Genomic DNA, 22598 nt, shown 5'->3' on the forward strand with positions numbered 1-22598 from the left:
TTATGGCTTTTTTTTATTTAACACCTTTTTGTTTCTCTAGGTTTCTGTACAATTGCTTTCTTTTTTGCCCGAAACAACAGTAACCTCAGTGTACCTGCTAGCAAACGTAGGCTTCTGACCACTTCAATACAATTACAATATAAAATGTAATAATAATACATCTCCCTACTCCTTTCACCAACAGCTACAACTTTTAAATAATGACTAGTGTTGTTTCACTTGTCTCATTACTTCCTCTTTCCCTCTGATTGAAGCTTTATCCTGTGTGGACACAGTCACAGACCTTTCTCTGAGCAAACATTGTGACATGTCAAACACAGGTGTAGCTGATACGATTGAAACGGCAGCCTTCAGTTTAGCTGTTGCAGTGACAGGGCCTTGACACTGTACTGTGCTGGCTCACTGCCATTACTTACTGGCACACCTAAAGAGGAACGAAACCATCATTAATGCTATTAGTTGCACCTGGGCTTTTATGAAATGACAAGTCAAAACCTCTGACACGAGAGAGGTCTATCGTTAACTAAACATGACAATTTGTATTAGGTATTATTCAATGTTTTACTTTATTAGATGGCCTAGTTGAATACTCAATTCCGATTGGTCAATTTGGACATTTAGGAGGTTATAAATACTCGCTAACACACAGCTGCCAAGAATAACATGACCATTGCTAAGCAGGATCAAGGGTGTACCCTTTACTTAATTTCCTATATGAATGTGTTTTTACTTTAGATTTTCAATGCACATTCCTACTTTAGCTTCTTATGCTTGTATGACCATTTTTTTTTCCTTTAAATTGTATTCTTAAATGGAAAAATACAATTTTCAAAATAAAGTATTTGATTTGCAGCAGCTAAATTGACAGCTAACATTTAAACATTTGGAGTAAGTTTCTTTTGGCACAGGCTTTTGTGCGGTGACCCTGAAGTGCAAGTCAAAATAGCATTTCAGGAAACGATACAGCATTTCAGAAAACACCAGGTGTTGGTTTAGCCAACAAGCCAAATTATTATATTAATGTAAAGCCATATATATACACCGGACTAGGAGGATGAGACCAATTAGCATCCCTTTTGAGCCCTGTTGATAGCGAGCTAACCCTGGTGATGGTCACTTCCAGTGAGAGAACAGCAGCCATGTGGGATTTGAGACAATGCTATGTGGTCAAATTCCCACTGTGCAAGTGTTCAAAGTGAACAACATGGCAGTGTTATAAGAAAAGGGTCCTAATTGAGAAAAAGCAATGGTTTTCCAGTGATCTATCATCATCCCTTTTGTTTTTTTTGTTTGTGACTGATCCTGCCACAGGATCAGTCACAACCACAAAGTAAAACGTCTTCAAAGAAACATCTCCTCCTGGTTCTTCTGAACAAGCTGATGTTTAAGTCTGCAAAAACGTGCCTGGGAAAATGTGGGCGACTTTACACTATTTTTGTTTGATATTGCTAATGTGTTTGAGAAGTAATAAAACAGTGATGGGATCTTCTTAATCAATATCTGGTCTTTACCATCATATCATCATTCAAAAACGTTGGCAAAGCAGTAATACTATCTCGTGCAGTAACTCCCACATGATTCTACACCTACCTCCCACTAGCAAACACTATCAGCTGAGTTCAGTGCAGTGCCAAACCAAGTCAGAGCACTCTGCATTGAATTAAATTCAGGTCAGTGCATGCTGGGTGAATGTTTTCTGCTCCTGTTACACCCGGCAACCCGTGTTGCTTTTATCTTGCTAGCTGAGAACAATTTATTTCTAAACAATAATGTCAATCTGCAAGATGTAATCACTATACCCAAGGCTGCAATTTGAGCATATTGGCAATGACAAAACAACTGCTAGCTTTTATGCATTAGCTCAACAGCAGGGCCATTGTTGTTAGTGGGCTTTAATGTTTTAAGAGATCAAAATGATGTATTCCTGGGACACGGTATCAGCAACAACCTGTGTGTGCAGTCAGTGCACTTAGGAGAACTTCTGTTTCATTTGTTCAATAATGCATTGAAATGTATTAGAGCTGTACATTAAGTCGATGAATGGAAAAATAATCATTAACTTCTGGGATAATCATTTAATCTTTCAAGTAATTTCTCATTAAAAATGCGACATACATGTTGGTTTTTGTGCATGGTCTGCAAATCTTAAAATCCCAAAGTTCCCATGAAAGGAAATTTCTCTCCCGCCGATCCCCCCACAATGCCTCTGTCACCCTTTGTTTACTTTGGTAACAAAGTGACATAACGATGTAACTCTCGCATTTCTATTGGCTAGTTCTCCAATACATTGTACAAGATAGTCTTAGTGGCAGGACATCTTTAAGCGGTTGACCAATCAAAACAGAGCCGGCAGCTAACCAATCAGAGCAGACTGGGCTCTGGTTTCAGACAGAGGGTGAGAAGAGGTGCTGCAGCACAGGCAGTATGAGAAAATGAAGAGCACACTTGGAGTACACATATGGACCTGAAAGTGAGCATATAATAGATCCCCTTTAAAGTCAATATCTTTGGGTTTCTGACCAACACAACAAGACATTTAAAGACTTTGGATTTTGAGAAACTGGGATGGACATTTTTTACAATTTTCTGAAATTGTATTGACCAATTAATCTGACGCCTGCCTTATACTATGTTTTAAAGTAAATATGTGTACATACCAGCATTGTAGTAGCGGTCCAGCTTCTCCCATAGGGGCTCATCCGTATGCTGCAGAAAGGACAGCTTAAGGGGTTCATAGATGGAACCTGAGGAAGGACACATCTGTTACACACACATTTAACTCTTTCAATATTGACCTATAGCATATATTTTAAAATGTATGCCTATTCTGTCGCATTTATCCTCAAAGTAAACATTACGAATGAGTCGCGATCATTTATCTTCCCGATGTTCACCAACAACATTCCTGAATGACTAAACTGCAGGAAAATCAAAAGAGGAGGTAGACGATTTCTCATTAAATGTCATTTCTATAGCTAATTATTTTATAAAATGCTCTTATATCTTTCAATTGGTTTAAGAGAAAATAAGAAGCAGAGAAAACAAAGAAATAAAACAATGCACACATGCCATCAAGAAAGTCTTTCTTTCACTGCAACACAATGCATTACAAATAACTCGGCAAACAAAGCATTGTGCAGGCCCGGAGCACAAGATTCAAATGTTAATGTTTGTGGCTTGCCACCATATATCACCTAACTTTCTGCTCTGAGCTGAGAGAGAGCTGGAGTTTGAGGGAAACCCCCATCTGTTAGACTTTCTCTATTTTCAGACACTTTTCCCTCTGCTGAGATTTGCATTTTAATGGGTTCGACCTTGGGTCAATACCACAGGTACTGAAAAATTCACATTCGAGCTTAAATTTGCATAATTTTCATCAGCTTAAAAGTTGCTGGGGACAAAGCCAATCCATCTCCTTTTAAAGATAACACTTTAAAAGAGCATAGAGGCAGTCCAATAATTCCAATTGTAATTTCTAACAAAAGATCAGACAAATGTGTGTAGTGTTGGTAATGTAGTTTGAAACAATCCTAGATCCTTTTACACTGTAATCCATGCAGTGACTTAATTAATAATGTAAATGTTATGGTGTCACTTCTGGGTCTGTCATGTTTACTGTGGAGGAACAAGAAGATTATTATATTGCTAAACCAACATAAGACACAAATGATGTGTAATGTAACACCACATCAAATTTGCCCACAGCAAAAGAGAAATCGAGCGTGTGATTGACTTGTGTTTTCTTAAGATTCAAATATAATTACTCTGCACATGGCTGGTTACCTCATATCAGTAAATAAAGTTACCAATATGGAATACTGTATCAAAATACATACTTCAACGAAATATGACTTTGAAACCTAAGATAAGCCAATATCTAATTTATTTGTATTTACTAAAACAAAGATCAGAACAAATTCATATCAGTCAAAGAAGTCCATTTTTAAAATAGTTTTGAAAAGAAAATGTAAAATGTTTAATGCATTACAAAGAGTAATACTTTGCATACATTTTGTATATGATATTTTGTTTAAACAGGTTTTTTTGACCTACAGTCCAATAACTTTCCCATATCTGGTCAAAACAAAAAGGATTTCTTGGGATACTTTTTAAAAAAAAATGTAATGCAACTAATTCAATATAAATACTTTATATACAGTTAAGTTACAAGACAAACAAAGTTGTTTGAAGCAGGAAGGCAGGAACAAATAATAATATCTTTCCTGTGAGTTATCCAATTACATTGTTTTTGGTTAAAGTACAACAATCTTACTGTGCAAGACTACACACATTATGATACGCGAGTTTGAAATATATAATTTAGGTAAATAAGGTATTGAACAAAGTCATATAGAGGCTGAACTAATAAAACTATACCAGAAAATGAAAAGAAAAAGAATACCATCAACTTTCTTTTTCAGCATGTGTTTATAATCATTTATTTTAATCGTTACCCTTGTCCTCTGCTGCCTTGTGTGTGGCTGACTATGCATTGTGTTCCTCAGAGACTTTGACACTACTTACCGAGTATTTGTATTTTCCGATGTGTCCGGGCATTTGCAGCCATTCTCAAAAGGTGCAATTAAGGCCAATGGTCTCTCTCAGCTAAATCACAAATCTACAGCAATTCACAGGAAGGAGTTAGTAGCACAGAGTTAGATATAAGACATGCACGAATCAACACATAATTACACCCAGTGATGATGATCATGGACAACATGCAAGGAATTACAATGTGTTGAATTTGCCTGGGAATGAAAGTTATTTTAACCCTTGAGAGACACAGAGTCATGAGAAACTACTACTACATTCTGAAGATGTACGGTGGCCAACAGGTGCAAATGCGCTACAGCGGCACAACACACTTACCTTAGGAGGGAGAAACGTGCTGCACTTTCAAAAACGATGCAAATATAAAATCACAAATGTACAACACATTCAAATGAAAAAACATTTTCACCAACTTGAAACACATGGCAGCATTTAGAAAACATACACCAACTTGATGAAACATACGCAAGCGTCTACTAAAGTGCTGCAAATACAAAACGCCACAAATACAAAAAAACACTGCAAAATGGTCAGAACACAACCAAAACCAGGGGACACTAAAAGTGATGAACACAGCTGGGACCATTGACAGTTGGCCAACTTTATAATCCTTGAACTTCAACAAGTGCTCCGGTCCCAGCTGTGTGCATCACTCTTTAGTGTCTCCTGGTTTCCGTTATGTTTTGAGCTTCTTGCAGCGTCTTTGTATTTGCAGTTTCGTTAAAGCAGCATGTTTGCGACGTGTTGACAAGTTGGTGAATATGTTTCTTTGTTTGCAAGTGTTTTGGTACTTTTGTGTTTTTATATTTGCTTAGTTTGTGCCATTCTTCTAATGTAACTGATGTGGGCCGTTGTAGCACGTTTGCCCCAGCCGGCCTCCGCAATAACTACACAGATAAATTAGGACATGAGTGATTATTCTCCCTGTAGCATTAACTCACAAAAGAGAATGATATGAATACTGGAATGATGTAAGCACCTCATTACATGTTTTTAATTCATTTAATGAATTATTAAACACAAAGTAGTGATTATGACATGATTCATGGAGGTACAATGTTGTGAAATCTTTAATTAGAACACCAAAGACAGATGTAATCATGATAGTATAAGTACTAGTCAACTTTCCTCAGTTGAATCACTGAAAACAATCTTTGTTGGGATACACAAGAGTTTTTATATTTTTGTCCTTGCATTGTATAAAAACACTCAGTTTAACCCAGTGGTGGAAAGCACTTTGTAATTTACTTAAGTGATATAATACACTAGTACAAATGTGCAGGCCTTGTGAGTTTGTATTCTATGCTAATTTAAACTTTTACTGCAATACATTTCAAAGGAAAGTATTGTACTTTATTTTACATTTACTTGATCACTTTAGTCACTTTGCAGATTCAGATTACAAAATATAACCAACAAATAAATAAGGATGCATTAGTTTAGATAAACATTCAACGTTATCAATCCCTGGGTAAAATCATAAGCCGGCAGTGCGCCTATAACAACTAAAGCCCATATTTAACAGCTGCAAAATTAGAGCAATGTACACATTAATGCATTAATAATTTGAATAAAGTATTATTCTGATATGGCACATTATGCATATGATAACTCCTTTTGTGGTACTTCAAGTCAATGTTTAGGGCAGTGGTTCTCAAACTTTTTCTGTCAGGTCCCCCCTTTGGAGAAAAAAAAAGTTGGGCCCCCCCCCCAACACAAATAGTCACGTAATGGGCCAAGTTAACATTTATTAAAATACATCAATATGAACGTGAGCATTCCTTTGCTAGAACAGTGATAATAAAACAATGCTCCATAAGTCTGTGTGCTCAAAACAATAAATACATAATACAATTGTGCAATCCCTTTGCTAGAACAATAAGTTATAATACTTTGCCACTTTGCAATCTGTGCAAAGACATGAAAAGAAAGAAAATGCTGATATTTGGCAAAGTGTGTCTTATCATCACAGCATTAGTGTCTGCAATGAGCCTGCTTTGCACTGCACATTTCTTCAAAACGGGGTTGCTGGCTCAGTGGCGGCCCCAGAGATTTCTTTTGGGGGTGCTGTGGGGTAGCTTGACTTTTCATAGAGGGTGCTCAATCATTTAGGGTTTCCCATTAATGTACCGGTCGCTACAGTGGAATTCTCTACTGCAACAATCCCCACGCAAATACACAGTGTACCCGCGACTGTTAGAATGAAGGCTCGACAATCAGCTCACGGCATATAGGTGTAAGCAGGGGTCAAGTGCTATTTTTATAGGTGGTGTGTGGACCTCACATAGGGGGGTCCGGGGGCATGCTCCCCCGGGAAGATTTGTTTTTTAAATATTGAAGTTAAAAGCATCAATCTGGTGCACTTTGAGAGCAAAATTAAGAGATCTATGGATACATCTCTCAACATCCATATGAAACAGAACAGATTTACTATTTCTTTATGGATATTTTACAAATCACTCCCTTTCAAACTGTATTCTTGTTTTACTGTCATATAGTATTTGATACCTGTTTTTTATGTATTCTCTTATATTTTTATAACTATAATGATCATATAAACGTGTGCCTCGGAAATAATTGTTTACATTATTGAGACCCACTGAGATAACTTAGACTAAAGTTAACTATCTAAACCAGTGGTTCTCAAATGGGGGTACGCGGACCCCTAGGGGTACGTTGGAGTACTGCAGGGGGTACGTGAGATATATTTTATGTTAATGAACAAAACAACGTAATTAATGCATTTAAACAAACTACTAATAGTAGATTAACTACTTTCTTCAAAAGTTTACAGTAATTCTGGATAATAAAATGGGAACAATAAACGGGGTGCTCTCTCTCTCGTACTTGTACTGTATCATATTATTTTTAAATTATGATTTTTTTCCATAACCATTTTTCCTCCTGGTCTCTCGCGCCCCCCACTTTGAGAAACACTGGTTTAGGGTGATATGACCATTCAACTTAAGTGACATAATTGAATACAGTACTTTTGCTTCAGTAAACGATCTAAGTACTTGTTCCACCACTGTTTTTTGGACGGGATTACTTTTCCAGTGCCAGGCTGACTACCATGCAAGGATAGCACAGGCTGTCAACAGGCCTTACACCTCATGCAACACACACAGTACAGTTAACTATGGGGGAGATGTAACGATGACCTGCTAAAAATCTCCTAAAATAGCTCCTGAGTGTTTCACATGTACACCTCTGACCTTTCATGCTTGCACCGTCACTGTATTGGACAATTTAAATGGCCAGATCAAGTCCATTTAAACCCCGTGTACGGTGAATTTACAAGCTGACAGTCTCACACAAAGCACGCTGTCATGCAAAAATAAGAAGTCTGACCTGATCTTTTTGATCGGGCTTTAAATTCCAAGAGTTTCCAGCCGACATCTGCAAGGCTCGCCATGCTTACACTGTCAAATTTGCACGAAAGTTAAAGGATTTCAGGTGTCATCCTTCAAAATAAAACAGAGGCGATGAGGCTCACGAACCACAGAAATGTAAAAAGTTGACATAATAATGTCTTAATTAGATAATATATTACAGTAAAATGTGTCACATCATATTCAGAAATATCAATATCATGTGTCTGTTATAATATATTCGCTTAACATACTTGTTAGCTAAATATTTGTATTTATTCTGAAGTTAAACTCCCTTCACTTCCGATTTAGCTCTGGCTAACTCCCTTTAACTTGACTGAGCAATGAACCCATGCTACGAACTGTCAAAAATAACCTGAGCACGACACTGACGTGAACAAGGAAGCTGTGAAATTGTAATATTTACCCTTAAAACAGTGCATTATTTCCACCTCTTTATAATAAAAATAAAGATAGCACAGCATATATCAAAATATTCAAAACTATTATCAATTTGACTCGCCATTCATTCAATTCAAAATGCAATTTCACTCTGCCGTAAAACAACGTGCCGTATTACAGTCCGTGTTGTTGTGAGGAGCTGCCCCTGCCTCGAATAAGGATGTGGAAATTAAAATGCAATATTTTGGCATGTTTGTTACTTTTTCTGGGACAATACAAGACATTTGCTCTACAGGATGTAACGGCCGACCTTTTTGCTGCCGAAAACTATGGGACAGTGGCAGCTTTTGGAGATTTCTTCGCGGATAAACAGACAGACATGTTCATCATCAGAGAACGTATGTGAATGCTTTAGTAACGTCACTTTTATGTCTGTCTTGTTAGCTTATTAACCATTGTGCCAAATGATGTATAATGTTTTATTCATATGCACTGCAAATGGTCTAAATACATTAATACAACTGTAAAACTAACCACTATTATTCCGTAACGGTTTCTTATACAGTGTGCCTTAAATATGGTTTATGCTAACACTTTCTTTATATTTAAAAACAACGAATTAATGATTTCAGTGGAGATGGAATTGGCTGTAATTTGTATCCATGTTGACTTTTTCAGAGATGGAAGTGGTGATATTCCAGGCTGATTCGAAAATACCCTACTTCAAGCCCAAAATTCACATCAAAAAGGACATTTTCCCAAGGTAATGTGTCACTTTTGGTACTGTTTTTGTTTTTAATATGTTCCATGTACACCTCATTTGTAATATATCATGTTCTAAATACCTTTCTCTGAATACTGACTTAAATGTCAGGGTGGTATTGTTTAGCTTTTAAGAGGGAATAGCTATTTTGCTCTCATTTGAATGGACCCTCTTCCTGTTCAGGGATACCATCATCACCGGTGTGGTTCCCGGGGACTACGATGGAGACTCTCAGATGGATGTCCTGCTTACAACTCAGATCCAGAATTCCAAGCAGACCACTGTTTCCATCTTCTGGGGAAACAACCAGACATTAGGTACACTAATGCCAACACTTAGGAAAGATTAGGCTGACTTTTCTGCCAATGGTTATTTTGTACTCTGGGATTCACTTTCCTGTTGGGTACAAATGATCAAATCAAATCAAGTTTTATTTATATAGCACATTTATAAACGATTTTTGGTCGAGCCAAAGTGCTGTACATATAATAAAAATAGCCTACAGTAGAGACACTTTACAGCAAATACAACAGCACAGATTGTTCAGAATATCAGTATGAGAAAAACGACACTCTATCCTTAGATCAGTGGGACATTGAACAGAACATTAGAATAGAGTACTATTTAACAGTTAGACTTGCCACAGGTGGGATTCATTCGATCACTAATTGCTGGACAGTGGGGCCATCGTTAACGTAATTAGCTCCACCTGTGCTTTCATGCAACAGGTGAGAATGTACGCCATGGAAAAAAGAACATGACTCTAATATTTCTTAGTACATTCACTCAATAAATGTTCTTAAGTATAAATTATAAGTATTTATTTTCTTGGCACTTTCTACTTCTACTCCACTACAATTGAGAGATAAATATTGTACGTTTACATTTATTTGACAGCTTTAGTCACTTTTCAAATTTATATTTTACCTACAAAAAAGATAAAGAACTTTTAACTATCCAACACTTTATAAGTCGTCCGAAAAACTATTTTGCTTATTGTTTTGTAGTAATTTAAGTCCATTTTTTTTAACCTTAACCTTTAATATTGGAAGTACATGTTCCTGGTATAACTTATAAACTTTCTCTTAAAATTCTTAATATGTAAATGTTTCATTGTGTGACACTTTCACATTTTTACTCTACTAAAATTACAGTAAAAGGTAAATATTCTAGAGTTTGAGTCACTTAATAAGTCACCTAATCATATTAATTTACATAGAAAACATACAAAGTGCTTATAACATATAATGTTGTGTCATGGTTTGAGCTACCCAACCGTTTATTAGTTTTCTGAAAAATGATTGGCAACTGATTTGATAACAATTTTGGTCATTTTATTTCCAAAAAGGATATGGTTAAAGCTTCTCAAATGTGGATTTGCTGCGTTATCATTTTAAATAATTAAAAACGTGTTTAATATTATTTGTAATTCTTATTTTAATATGTTCCTGGTAATACTTGTATAGTTTTGCTAAAGTTACATGTTCAATGCAGGACTTTTACTTGGAAATGTTTAATTAGGTCTTAGGACTTTTACTCAAGTATAAGATTTGAAAACTCCCTCCATGACTGGATCAAAAAAACATTATAAGTACAATATGGGCAAACTTTATACAGGGAAAACAAATCTCTGGTTGTGTTAATTTCACAAATATGTCAGTACCAAAGTGACATGCAGATTGATGTTATATACATAGAAATGTAAATCTTTTTGTACCACCTCAATTTGTAGGCTCCTTCTTACTGGAGGACAGGCTGTACAAGAAAAGCACATCTTAATATTTTTGTTGTGCCAAAACTCATGTTTATTTAAATGTATATAAATGTATATTTGTTATGTTTTTGTCAGACTAAGCATTACTCAGAATCTATTGTTCATCATCTGCAGATATGAGTGGGTGGATCATGCTGAACAAGACCTTTACAGACCAACCTCTTGTTATGGAGTAAGTATCAGTCTGAATGGTGTTAACATACATTCAGCTTTTTGATAAACGTATGTTTAGTTTGCATGTTTGAAGTAGAAATAATTCAATGTAAATTCACAGATATTTGTTCAAAATGATTAATTATCTTTTCTTCGATGAGGTTCTTAAAGGTGGGGTAAGTAAGTTTGAGAAACCGGCTCGAGATACACTTTTTGTTATATTCCATGGAATGCTCTTAACGTCCCGATAGCAATGAATATCTGAAGTGCTTTGACAAAAATCCATAAAAAACATCATCTGTGGAAGCCGTAGTGCTGGAAAAAGCACGACCAATCATCTGAGCCGGCCCGGCTAAAGTAACTGGATGGCCTACCTGCCTGTCAGCCTTCCATCTGTGCACAAACTTATCTCGTGCCCTCATTGGTCATGTGCACGTTTGTGTGTGTCGGAGGAGGGGCTCTGTGAGGAAGTGGCAGATTTTTACGGTCGTGTATTTTCAAATTCTAGCGCACTCGAGCTGGTTTCTCAAACGTACATACCCTACCTTTAACAGTTACAAAACAGTACTTGATACACTTGTGAAATCAAATTTAAACCAAAATCATTGAAAGCTACGTTGCAAAAATAGTTCTTAAGAAAATGAATGCTGGATGTTAAAAATACGCTACACTGCATTGTCTGCTTTAAGAGTTCACTAATACCCATATTTTGTACGGTTTGTTAGAAAGCTGAAGATAAACTATATTGGTGGGTTTATATAATATTTTAATCTTAATTTAATTTGTAATTTTCTTATTGTACTTCCTTTGTTGTACATTTTCAATTATTGTAAAATGATATTTTTTGAGAAAGTTGCCCATAATATAATACAAATTGTAATTATCTGACATTTACGAGGGGGGCTGTGGCGCAGTGGTTAGTGCGTTGGTGTTGGGATCAGGGGGTCACAGGTTTAAACCCCACTGCAGTCAGCATGTCGTTGTGTCCCTGAGACACTTCACCCCAGATTGCTCCTGTGGGGATTGTCCACAGTATTGAGTATGTAAGTCGCTTTGGATGAAAGCGTCTAACAAGTAACATGTACTGTAATGTAATTAAAGTGCATTGCTGGACTTAAAGTTGAATATACCAATTGTGTTTAAAATGAGATAAAACTACTGATGTTTTCTGGCCCCCTTATGTATTAAACAGTTTCAAAAGTGACCATAGAGATGGAGCTACACCTCTCCGACATTGCCAACAAGCATACACAGTATATGTCTAATAAACTGTTATTCCGAGTATGTTTTATCTATGTTTTATTTATTCATGTCAAATTCTTCCCACAGCTTCAATGGGGACATGATCCCAGACATTTTTGGAGTCACAAACACCGTCACCGAAGTATGCTACGTCACAAACAGGTAGTTAAATCATTGTCAACATTATTTTGAAATCCTTATGTTTATTCCTAAGACTCTCATATATTAAAAATATCTTCGATTTGACATCCTGCTGTTGCCTGTTGGTTTTTCTGTGCTTCAGGATTCCAGTGTGGAGGAATGCTTTGAGTTTAGCTGTCAACATGCGCATCCCTCACTCGAACGCGTTCATCGACCTCAACAAGGACTTAACTGCCGGTGAGTCAATGATTTAAAAATGGATACCCGTTTTTAAAGCAATGTCTTAACAAATGTCAAATGCTAATGTTCTTCAGCAACACCCATGACATTTTAGTATTAGCAACATATATGCATTTTCAGGTCAGACAATTGTCACACAGGTTTCTTTTTTATTGTCCAAACCTTTAACAGCAGTTATTACCTGCTAGTCGTTACGGAAGAGAAGGGGGAATCACTTAGAAAATTAAACTAGAGGTCATTTCACACTCGGAGATCAAAGTTTCATTCTAAACAAGCTTGTTCATCTGTCCTTTTTGTCACTTTATTTTGCTCATACTGCCTGTGCTGCAGTACCTCTTTTCACCCTCTGTCTGAAACCAGAGCCCAGTCTGCTCTGATTGGTTACCTGGTTGACTGTTGTAATTGGTCAACCGCTTAGAGATTTCCCGCCCCTTAGTCTATCATGTGCAATGTGTTGTAGCACTAGCGTGAGTGTTATATAGTGATGTCATAATATTATGGAAGTAAACAAAGGAGTCCAATGCAGTGTGTGGGAGAGAAATTCCCTCTGGAGGGAACCTCCGGATTGTAGCCTTTGCAGACCATTTACATGCACTAAAAGCTATATAACACTACAGGAATGGGAAACCCCAATAAGCATAATAGGGCCTCTTTTATTAACTCTAGGGGACAGACCCTGCTTACTTCCTATTTGTATTTCCCACATGCAGACCATAAACAATGGTGTATAGTAAGGGCTCAGTATTTGTTACTTGCTGAATTAAAATAATGGTAATTTGAATAGTAAAAAACTTGACAGTTTGTTGAAAAAATAAACCTACAAAAAACTTGTGTAAATTATATATTTTTTAAACAATTTCCTGTCCAAGCACTCTTTAGTTCACAACTTCGATTCATTTATTTATATAATGTGTAAGCTCAAACATGTTCATACTCTTCTTAATTGAGACGACTTCCAGGTTATTTATTTAAAAAAACTCAACATACTGTATGAAGTCTGTGTGTTTCTATTATATTTCTTAAGTGCATATATGGGAATGGTTGAGGTCGTTTGGCATTGCACAAAGATTACCCAGACAAGACATACAGTTAATGCCCCCAATTTTCAAGTTGATTAAGAGAGAACGGAAAAGCCAGTTTCTTCACCAGTGAATGGGGAAATCACCCCGCTCTTGTTCTACAGCCTCTCACTCCTGTCCCAGCGCCCACTGAGTGTGGCGCTGTCATTTAGACTTATAGACGGATTTCTCCCCTCTGGAATCTAATCCTCGTGTTTAAGGTAAGCAGAGAGGGTTTGGTCGTGTCATACTCACTGCAGGTAGCTTTTTGTGCTCCGTGGTTTAATTCCCAGGGCTGTCACAGTTTAACCAGAGCAGATTTGAATTCATATCTAATTTATTTAGGGATTAGGAGAAAGTCAATAAACTTCCAATTGAAATTGACAGACTTAAACCTAGAGACCCACACTTTGTGGACAGTGGATCATTAGAGGGAGATCATCAATGAATGCTCCAATTCATTTGAGATGCACAACAGCACCGTGTGACAAGTTGTTCTTGTCATGAATCTCAAATATATATTATGTATTCGTTATACACCTAATTGAAATGTAAAGGTTTGTGGGTGTAAGAACTTTGAACATGCTGTGTCTTAAAAGTTGTTTCAGAACTTTTTGGTTTGACACCTCAATATGAGGCACAGATTTGGTGTTACATTTGAAAACATCAAATACTTTTGACATTTGGAAGATTCTACTATCGAGTTGATTGAATTCAACATTTTCTATAGTCTACTTTAAAAAAAAAATAAGGATTAATACATGTGGAATACAATTGGGCTCTCTGAATCCAAAAGTCTCAGTTTACCGGTCATACCCAATGCATGTCATTATAAGAGTGTTGAGAGACTCCACAAAAAAAACATTTAAATGCACCCTATTTGGTATGATACAAAATTAACACTGGTTGCTAAAAATGGCATGATTGTTTTCCCTAACTGCAGGGGATTAGCATAAATGAGCATGTTTGTAGAGGGGAGACTTGTTGGAATCCATAGAACCCATTTTCATTCCACTATCTTGCAGTGAGAGGTTAAGGTACCCATGTAAATGTGGCCTCGCCCGTTTTCTCTTTTTGCCTTCATTTTGAGCTATCTTTACCTTTCTTTCTGACAAACTTGCATTACATATCAGTATCCTAAGCTGGGGCCGCCAGTCATTCGACATCAGAGGGTTAAACAAATCCAGATTCATAGAGAATGGATTGTGTTGGGGTATCATTGGTTTCTACTGCTTCTACAGCCATCAGACGGATGGCCTGCACAATGCCTGTCAGTCTGTGTCGGAAGTCCCTTTTTACTTCCTATCCCCCACACATGTATACACACCCCACACACACTCACACAAACGCACAAGGACGGTGATCATTACATCCTCATTAAGTGTGTTCAGCTGCGTTCAGTTCGATGTGGGTGAATGGTACTGTACATCTGGTGGATGTCAGAATCTTTGGCTGCCACTCTATGGGGGCATGCAGATGGAGGCAGACGCAAGCAGGAAGTGATGGAGAAGTCAAGCTGTGTCGGAGAGGATGAATGGTTTGAAAGAAATGGATGGAAGGAAAGATAAAGGGTGGGAGGGGGGTGAGCAAGGCAGTGGGTGAGTCTTCAGCGTGGCTCCGCTCACTGTCTGCTGTGACCACCTGCTCCTCTAAGCAGGACTGGCAGGAGCATCAGTGGGACTTAGATTGCGAGAAAGTGACTCTTAAAGACAATCTGGGTCTCAATGGATGGCCAGCTTGAGCTACATTTAGGTTGGTAGCTATTAAACTATCATTCATGTTTTTAAAGATTCATATTGTCTTCATTTTATAAAAAATATGCTAGCCATAGTCAATAAGGCTTCTAATTCAACCTTAATAATCTGGCTATAGACTTGTGCCGATTAATGATTGGATGGTGGATAGACGTCTCAAGGGATTATCGAAAATGGAATTTTTCCTATGCTGATAGTGAGGTAATTTGAACTTTCCATCAAAACTGAGGTATGGTAAGATGAATCTCTTGAATCCGACCCCTACTGGACTTTAAGAGATGTTTCTAAACTCTGTTAATTGGCACCAGTTATAAGTTATTTTCAATCCTTAATTATAAACCAGTTCGCCTTCTCTTGTTCATGATCTGTGACCAGATTCTCCAATGTTCTCAGTCCAATCTATGTTTGCCGACATGTTTCTCTACATTTTATAAAAGTTGTTCAGGTCATGGTAATGGTTTGGATTATTAAATTAAAGATGATGCAATAATGTAAAACGGAACATAATGCCTTGAGATTCTCGCAAGAACAGAGAACTGACTTTTAAAGGGGTACCTATTGTTTGAACTGAGATGCATATCACATAGTTTCTTTAACTTTTTAATATGTATTCACTTAACGCTAAATGTGTTGCTTAAAAGATAAGATTATTTCAAAGCTCGCTGAGCCATGCAGCCTCCTGTTGGCCATGATAAGATGCTATGAAAATAAAAATGATCATCCAACCCAAATTGGAACCATTCAACATACTGTATAGACTTCAGCAGATGCCACAGTCTCAATTAAGACCAAGTAAAAATAGCATGTTCAAGCTTACACTCGCTGCAGGGCAGGTTTAATATATTGCATTGGATGGGCGGCTGTGGCTTTCAATCGGAAGGCTGTGAGTTCGATGTATCCTTGGTGTGTGAAAGTTAGCTGAACTCTGTATGAATGCGGTGTGAATGGGTAAATGATGAATTGTAAATGTATAGCACTTTAAGGGGTCATTTTACTAATTTGACTACCTGTTTTAAAGAACATTTGATTTATGAAGTTGTAACTGTTCACAACTAAATTCAGTAAGGCTCTTTCTATCATACTTTACTCATGTGTATTTGGAATTACCCATGGTTTCTTATCTTTCACTGTTTGTTAACGTTTTAGCAGAAGTTTGCAGATTATTTCAGGCTCCGAGTGTTTAAAGATGCTTTCAAATGGTTTCATATGAATGAGTATAAAATGATATGCACATTCATCTTAATTAAGACACGCAGAGTTAACCCTTGCTGTGGGGAATAAGAGTGAAACCTTTGGAAATGCAACTTGCATAAACATGGGAGGGAAGAAACTAACTAGAATTACACATTGAAACAGTCAATCACAAGACACGATAAATAGGTGTTTATAATGGAGAGGGATAGAGGGTTCCTATCAGTATTTTGCACGTTTTGTTTACAATGAGAATCTCTAGGTGTCCCCTCTCTCACCCACCAGTACAGTAATACAGTAAGGTATTTTGTTAGCGACGTCCAAAGCGGATGAGGGTTGTTTCGGGGCCATGTCACGACTCCAATCTCAGTCCAATGTCATCGCTGTAAACAATCCCATGGTAGTGTATTGGCTGGCCTCACTACATCAGCACTGCCAGCAAAAAAAGTCTGGAATTGTTTCCTGGCCGGTGTCAAGGCCTCATTTAGCCGGCTTATTGGACTCTCGAGCCAACCAACCTGGCGACGACATCCTGCATATGGCTCGTAATCTCTTTTGTTACTATCATCATCCTCCAGCCAGTGTCTCTAACAGCAACGCATTCATAACAGCTTTGTGTTCACGCTCTTTTGTTTCCCAGTGATTTGGTCTCTTTCCTCACACATTGAGGGGCTTTTTTCCATTTTCTGATGGTGTGACTTTTGTACGTTGGTCATAACATACAAACTTCCCTGGAGGCAATAGTGTAAGGAAGAACAGGACAACGGTCAGGACAAATATCACTGAAGAGAAGTTTACATGGCGCTGTTCCAATGAGATTTTTCTCTAGAAAAGTAAAGAGTGTCTTCAGAATTTTGGCCAAGTTACATAAAGGTGGTTTCATATTTATTACAAATAGTGTTGCCATGGAAAAGGTTGTGTTTGTATTGGTATATTTGTAAAAGCAAAGCATCATTAAGCATTTGAGATAGCTCTGTAGGCATAGTTGTTCTGGTCATTCTCAACGCAGTCACAACTAATTAGCCAGTAAAACGGCTTTAGCAGGGCAGCCAGAAGGTACCAATGTGTACAATACATTGTTGATGTGTGCAGGTGTTTCAATAGCCCCCAAAGTGCCTGTTATCATCAAAGCCAAATGGCCGCAGGAGACGTCCTTATCGCTGAATGGTACCCAGTATTCTCCCACATATCTCCAGTTATAGATCATGGTAACCCGCAGGGGCCATATCACATCATGTCAATTCAGAAAGAGCACCGCTGGGCAGAAAGCTTTCAGGAGCATGATGGGAACTTGTTTGAGGGAAGAGGTAGTAATTAGAAAGTAATTATAGATTCCATTTTTGTTGGGAAAGAAACACATGCACAAAGACAGCAATACTGGCATAAGGATCCACCATTGCTAGGCAACGGGCATGGTAATACTCTGTGCAGCATCCAATTAAAGCAGCTCTGTGTCGAAGTGGCTTGTTGATTGCCTGACTAATAATCTGTTGGTGGTGGGGGTAGGAGAACAGATTTGCCACCTAACAAGGGTGGCCAAGAAGAAGAATTGATTATACAGCGATTCAGTTGAGATTTGGATGGCAGAGGGAGGAACTTATAATAGATATTTTGGTAATCAGCATACTATTACAGAGAAAGGCATTCACAGTGATGAGAATCATTTTAGATCATAATAAAAAAATGTGACCATCAAAATGAATATAACAACACAATGACCAAAAGAAAAAGCAGCGTCAGACTGATTCACTGCCCAAAAGCATGGATGCACTGAAAGTCTTGATGAAATAACTTTATTAGACACCGTGCAGCTCTCACAAAAAAACAAACGGACGTCAATGATAACATCTGTCTTGTGGGATTAACTATATTTTAGCGGCAATATCATAAAAAGATAAAATGGTCCAAAATCAAACTGCAGCTGCAGCTTATTGTATGCAAGGAAATCATCCAAATTGCAGGCAAGAAAATCGTTTTGTTCAATTGATTCCAATAATCCAACAGTATAATGACAATAGTTGTACGTAGACTTTCCTTGACCTTTCCTGGTAATGGGTATGTGCCCATTCTGGTGTGCCAATCCCACCTCCACCTGTCTCCTTATGTTAGGTGATTAACTGTTGGGTTGTCTGATTTCTAGAATTATTCAGACCAACAAACAATTCTAAACAAATGAAAAGTAAAGTGTTCCTATCCTCACTAAGTAAACCACTTGGGCAAGCCGTTTGTGGAGGAAAAAGCTGATTTAGTGCTGATAGAAGTCCAAAACTAAACATTGGTTCAGGCTTTTTCAAATATCTAAACAACTTTCTCTTTATAGTCTTCACATGTCTTATCTACCAAAACTGAGTGCAGGATATCACAGTTTGAAACCAACAGCTACATTCAGCCTACATCTTCATTAACATGTCAGTGGCATTCAGTGCTGTTCTTCACATTCTCATTTACCCATTTCATAAATATTTGGAGTGAGCTCACAGACATTTTAGGAGCGCCTGGTGCAATGCGCCAGTCCTTTGAGGGATATCGATTGTAGCATTTCCGCCTCCAGGAAAGCTGGCACGGCGACAAACGGGCTAAAGAGACGACATATTTATTTTGGTTAACGCAGGGGGTTTTTTTTGCAGAGAAATGAATAGAGGGAATAAATGAGGCAGAACATTTCCTCTTTGATTTGCACACCACTGTGACCAAAGCCTGAGGGTGTGATGCATACCCCATGTCCTCTCCCAAAATATATTCACTTGTCAATAGGGATGGGTATCGTGTGAAATGTATCGATTCTGATTCCGGTTCTGCTTATCGATTCCGGTTCTTATCGATTCCCCGTTTCGATTCCAAAATTGTAAAAGAAAGAGGTCAAACGTTTAGATAACAAAATATCTTTTTTCTTTTAAGCTTTAACTGAAATTGTTACAAATAAAAATTATACATGCAATACAAATATATTGCACAATAGCTGTGCTTTATTTTAACTGAGCTATGCCTGTGGCAAGCTATTAACAGGCATTACACTGTGCCTTGTCTTTTTCTTTTTTAGTGTAGTGGAGCCTCACTTTAGAGCGTTTACCGCGACCCATCTTTGGTGTTATGAAGTGACTGAGCTCGTGAACTGTCTACGGGAGGGCGGGGGGGCATCGCTGCGGGGCAACTGTGGACCTCTGTCGCCTGTCAGCGCAACTTACATGATGCCGTTTAAAAAAAATAAGGGCGGTGCCGGTCGTCAGCGTACCGAGCCGGCCGTCAACGGCCCGCTGACGACCGGCCGTTCTGTGATTCCCCAGGTCCGCCCTGTATTCCACCGGGTCACCGCAGCGCCGCGATGCAGATGGACCCGCTGGAATACAGGGTCTACCGCGCTTAGGAACCGTTAAGCAGAACCGAAATTGTGTATTTTGTATGGGTACCCGGTACTCGGCATTTTCTTATCGGTTCTCATCTGGAACCGAGTTTCGGTTCCAAACCCTACTTGTCAAGAAGAAAACTGTACAATGGACGTGTACAAAGTGCAGCTCTGAATATTGATGCGAGTCAATTCTGCTAAATTTACAACAACCTACATACCTGAGGTATTTGTAAATGCAAGCCAACCTGCACTACCAACGTGTTCATACACAGGCAAACTATCAAACATACAAAAAAAGCCAGACTAGGAGAATGACTGTATCCATGACAATATCAGTTGGTATGCCCACAACTTTGGTCCAAATTGAAACATTTTTATCACAACTATTGGATAGATTGCGGTGATATTTTGTACAGAAATGGACCTTAGAGAATGTATCATACTGACCTTGGCAATCCTCTGATAGTTCCTGTAGCATTACCAACAGTTACACATTTGTACCATATATCCAGTCAAATATATCTAGAAGATGGATTGGCTCAAAACATAGTCCAGATTTGTTATGTCCCCAGAGGTTGTATTCCAGTACTTCAGTTTATGTCCTAATACCTGGAACAGTAGAGTGGTGCAGTGACGAGTCCTAAAACCCGGAAGTTCCCTGGTCTCAGAGTCAATGCAATTTCTCCATAGGATTTAGGAAAATAGCTTGAAATAAGGTCTGTGGTTGACACAAATTTAAGAGACGGATCACGTTTTGTTCTACGACATGAAATACATCAGCAGTGACCCCGCTGGTGATTTCTGAAGAGTTGACGTGTCTGAAAAAACGATGGTTGTTACCAAGTGGCTGAATAGGACTACAGAAGTTGTCGAGGACGTTTTACGTCATTACACCGAACACGTAAACACTCCCGCTAAGTTAGTTTGCCCTGTTCAGCTTGAAAGCAAGTACCTGCCTCCTGCAAACTGTTCAAACAAACGTTTCAACTTGTACCATTTTGAATCTGTATTTTTTAATATGGATCTTAACGTTGGCGTGACGTTGAAGCAGCGACCCTGCTGTAGTTCGTTTATAGCATAACGTTAGCATTTTGCTTCTGGCGATTGGAGACATTGCATTGCTTTTTTGTCGAGGGAACCCATGCGCAGCGTACTTTCGGGTTTTAGGGCGCGTCACTGCACCACTATATTGCCATTCCCGTCAGCCTATAGCTTTTATAGAATGATGTATAATATCTGATACACATGCAGTTTTTATTGGATGGTTGTTTTCCATTATCAAGGCACAACTTTGCATAGTGAGCCACTAAAATGTGTTATACAAGCAGCTGAGGACAGAGACAAAATAACCACAGAAATCTTACGAATAAAGTATATAATTAATAATTCTACAGTTTCACAAATCAAGAGAGGATTTTAGACGGTTGCATTGAAAACAATGTTCACCCAGTTCCATAGAACACCTTTTAGATACATGTAAACTCCTCTCTCCGCTAATAACTCCCTTCTTCCAGTCTTACCAATGTCTCCATCCAAAACACCTGGTAACCGGGGGCAACAGCTGCATCCCATCATCTTCTTTTTAACGACTTTTGCCAAAGTATCACCTTGGGCCCCTCATTTTAATTACAATACAGGTAGACACTTGTGGATGTGATGAGAAACATGATGCGATAGAGATTGTTTGGATTAAATGTAGCAGAGGTGTTCAGAGACAAAAATAGTTATTTTAATAAATCCTTATTTATCTGTGGATCATTACCAGTAAGAGGAAGCTATTTATTTCCCAAATTGTCAGTAAATATCATGGCAAGTAAATCAGATAAAGTAGACTTTAATTAAATGATTTCAGAACTAAAATAAAACATGGCACGTGCCTCAGGGGCAAGATGCTAAACAACCAGTGTAGATTCAAAACAAACTGTGTGTTTGCACAAGGACAGACATTTGAAATGCATTTCAAATAAGTATTGGTTGGTTGTAGTTCGTAAGCTCAACATTCAAAGTGGGCTCCCTCACCAGCTCATCAGCACCTGATTACCTGATTTGCTGGGCATTTTAGCTTCCTATATTTTTTATCTGCTAATTTCGTAACTTCTTTATTTTCTTTTTGTATGCATCTAGTTAAGCTTGCGATCCAAGTTTTTATAGAAGTTGTTGCCCAGAATTGGAAAATGATAATTTAAAAAATCCAGCCATTTGCACAGCTGAGAATATGAGTGATACTCAGACTTAAATCAAAATGGTTTCAAAATCATAATATGGACAGGTGCAATATCCAAATTGCAGAAAACATAATATTTGTTAAAAGCTAAAAATTTGTTAAAATGCCATTTTGTAATAAGTATTGTGGACCATCGGGGAAATACCACCCTACAAATAGTTTTATACAAACTTAACAAACCACATGTTTGCAGATTCTATTAATAAAATCACATCATGATCATTGTATTATATTAGTCACTGATAAGGAAGTTTATGATGCAAAAATTATCAATCCCTCTAATATTGTGTTACAAATATAGTGTATATATATAGCTAGTGTAGCCTCGCAGATGGGGGTGCTGCAGCCCCCTGAGCACAACCAATGTGAGTTTGGAACATTGCACAAT

At 37.9% G+C, this 22598-nt stretch overlaps 2 protein-coding genes across 4 annotated transcripts in view; one reads left to right on the top strand and one right to left on the bottom strand.

Annotated features, from left to right (window-relative positions):
* Positions 1-7988, bottom strand: part of phkb (phosphorylase kinase, beta) — a 144442-nt gene extending 136454 nt beyond the window's left edge. For 2 of the 3 annotated variants that reach the window (XM_034201271.1, XM_034201273.1), the window contains exons 1-2: positions 7903-7978; positions 2658-2744 (exon numbers count right to left, since the gene is read on the bottom strand). In XM_034201271.1, the coding sequence (XP_034057162.1) occupies positions 2658-2744; positions 7903-7966 (151 nt within the window). In that variant the 5' untranslated portion in view covers positions 7967-7978. Of the gene's footprint in view, positions 1-2657; positions 2745-4524; positions 4619-7902 lie in introns of all 3 variants that reach the window. The other variant, XM_034201272.1, reaches the window with a different exon arrangement.
* A 511-nt stretch (positions 7989-8499) lies between these two features.
* Positions 8500-22598, top strand: part of itfg1 (integrin alpha FG-GAP repeat containing 1) — a 223170-nt gene continuing 209071 nt past the window's right edge. Inside the window, exons 1-6 of the mRNA XM_034201274.1 lie at positions 8500-8722; positions 9003-9087; positions 9271-9404; positions 10976-11033; positions 12344-12418; positions 12540-12634. Of these exons, the coding sequence (XP_034057165.1) occupies positions 8545-8722; positions 9003-9087; positions 9271-9404; positions 10976-11033; positions 12344-12418; positions 12540-12634 (625 nt within the window). The 5' untranslated portion in view covers positions 8500-8544. The remainder of the gene's footprint in view (positions 8723-9002; positions 9088-9270; positions 9405-10975; positions 11034-12343; positions 12419-12539; positions 12635-22598) is intronic.

The sequence above is a fragment of the Gymnodraco acuticeps genome, unplaced genomic scaffold (assembly GCF_902827175.1).
Source record: "Gymnodraco acuticeps unplaced genomic scaffold, fGymAcu1.1, whole genome shotgun sequence".
Taxonomy (NCBI): Eukaryota; Metazoa; Chordata; class Actinopteri; order Perciformes; family Bathydraconidae; genus Gymnodraco; species Gymnodraco acuticeps.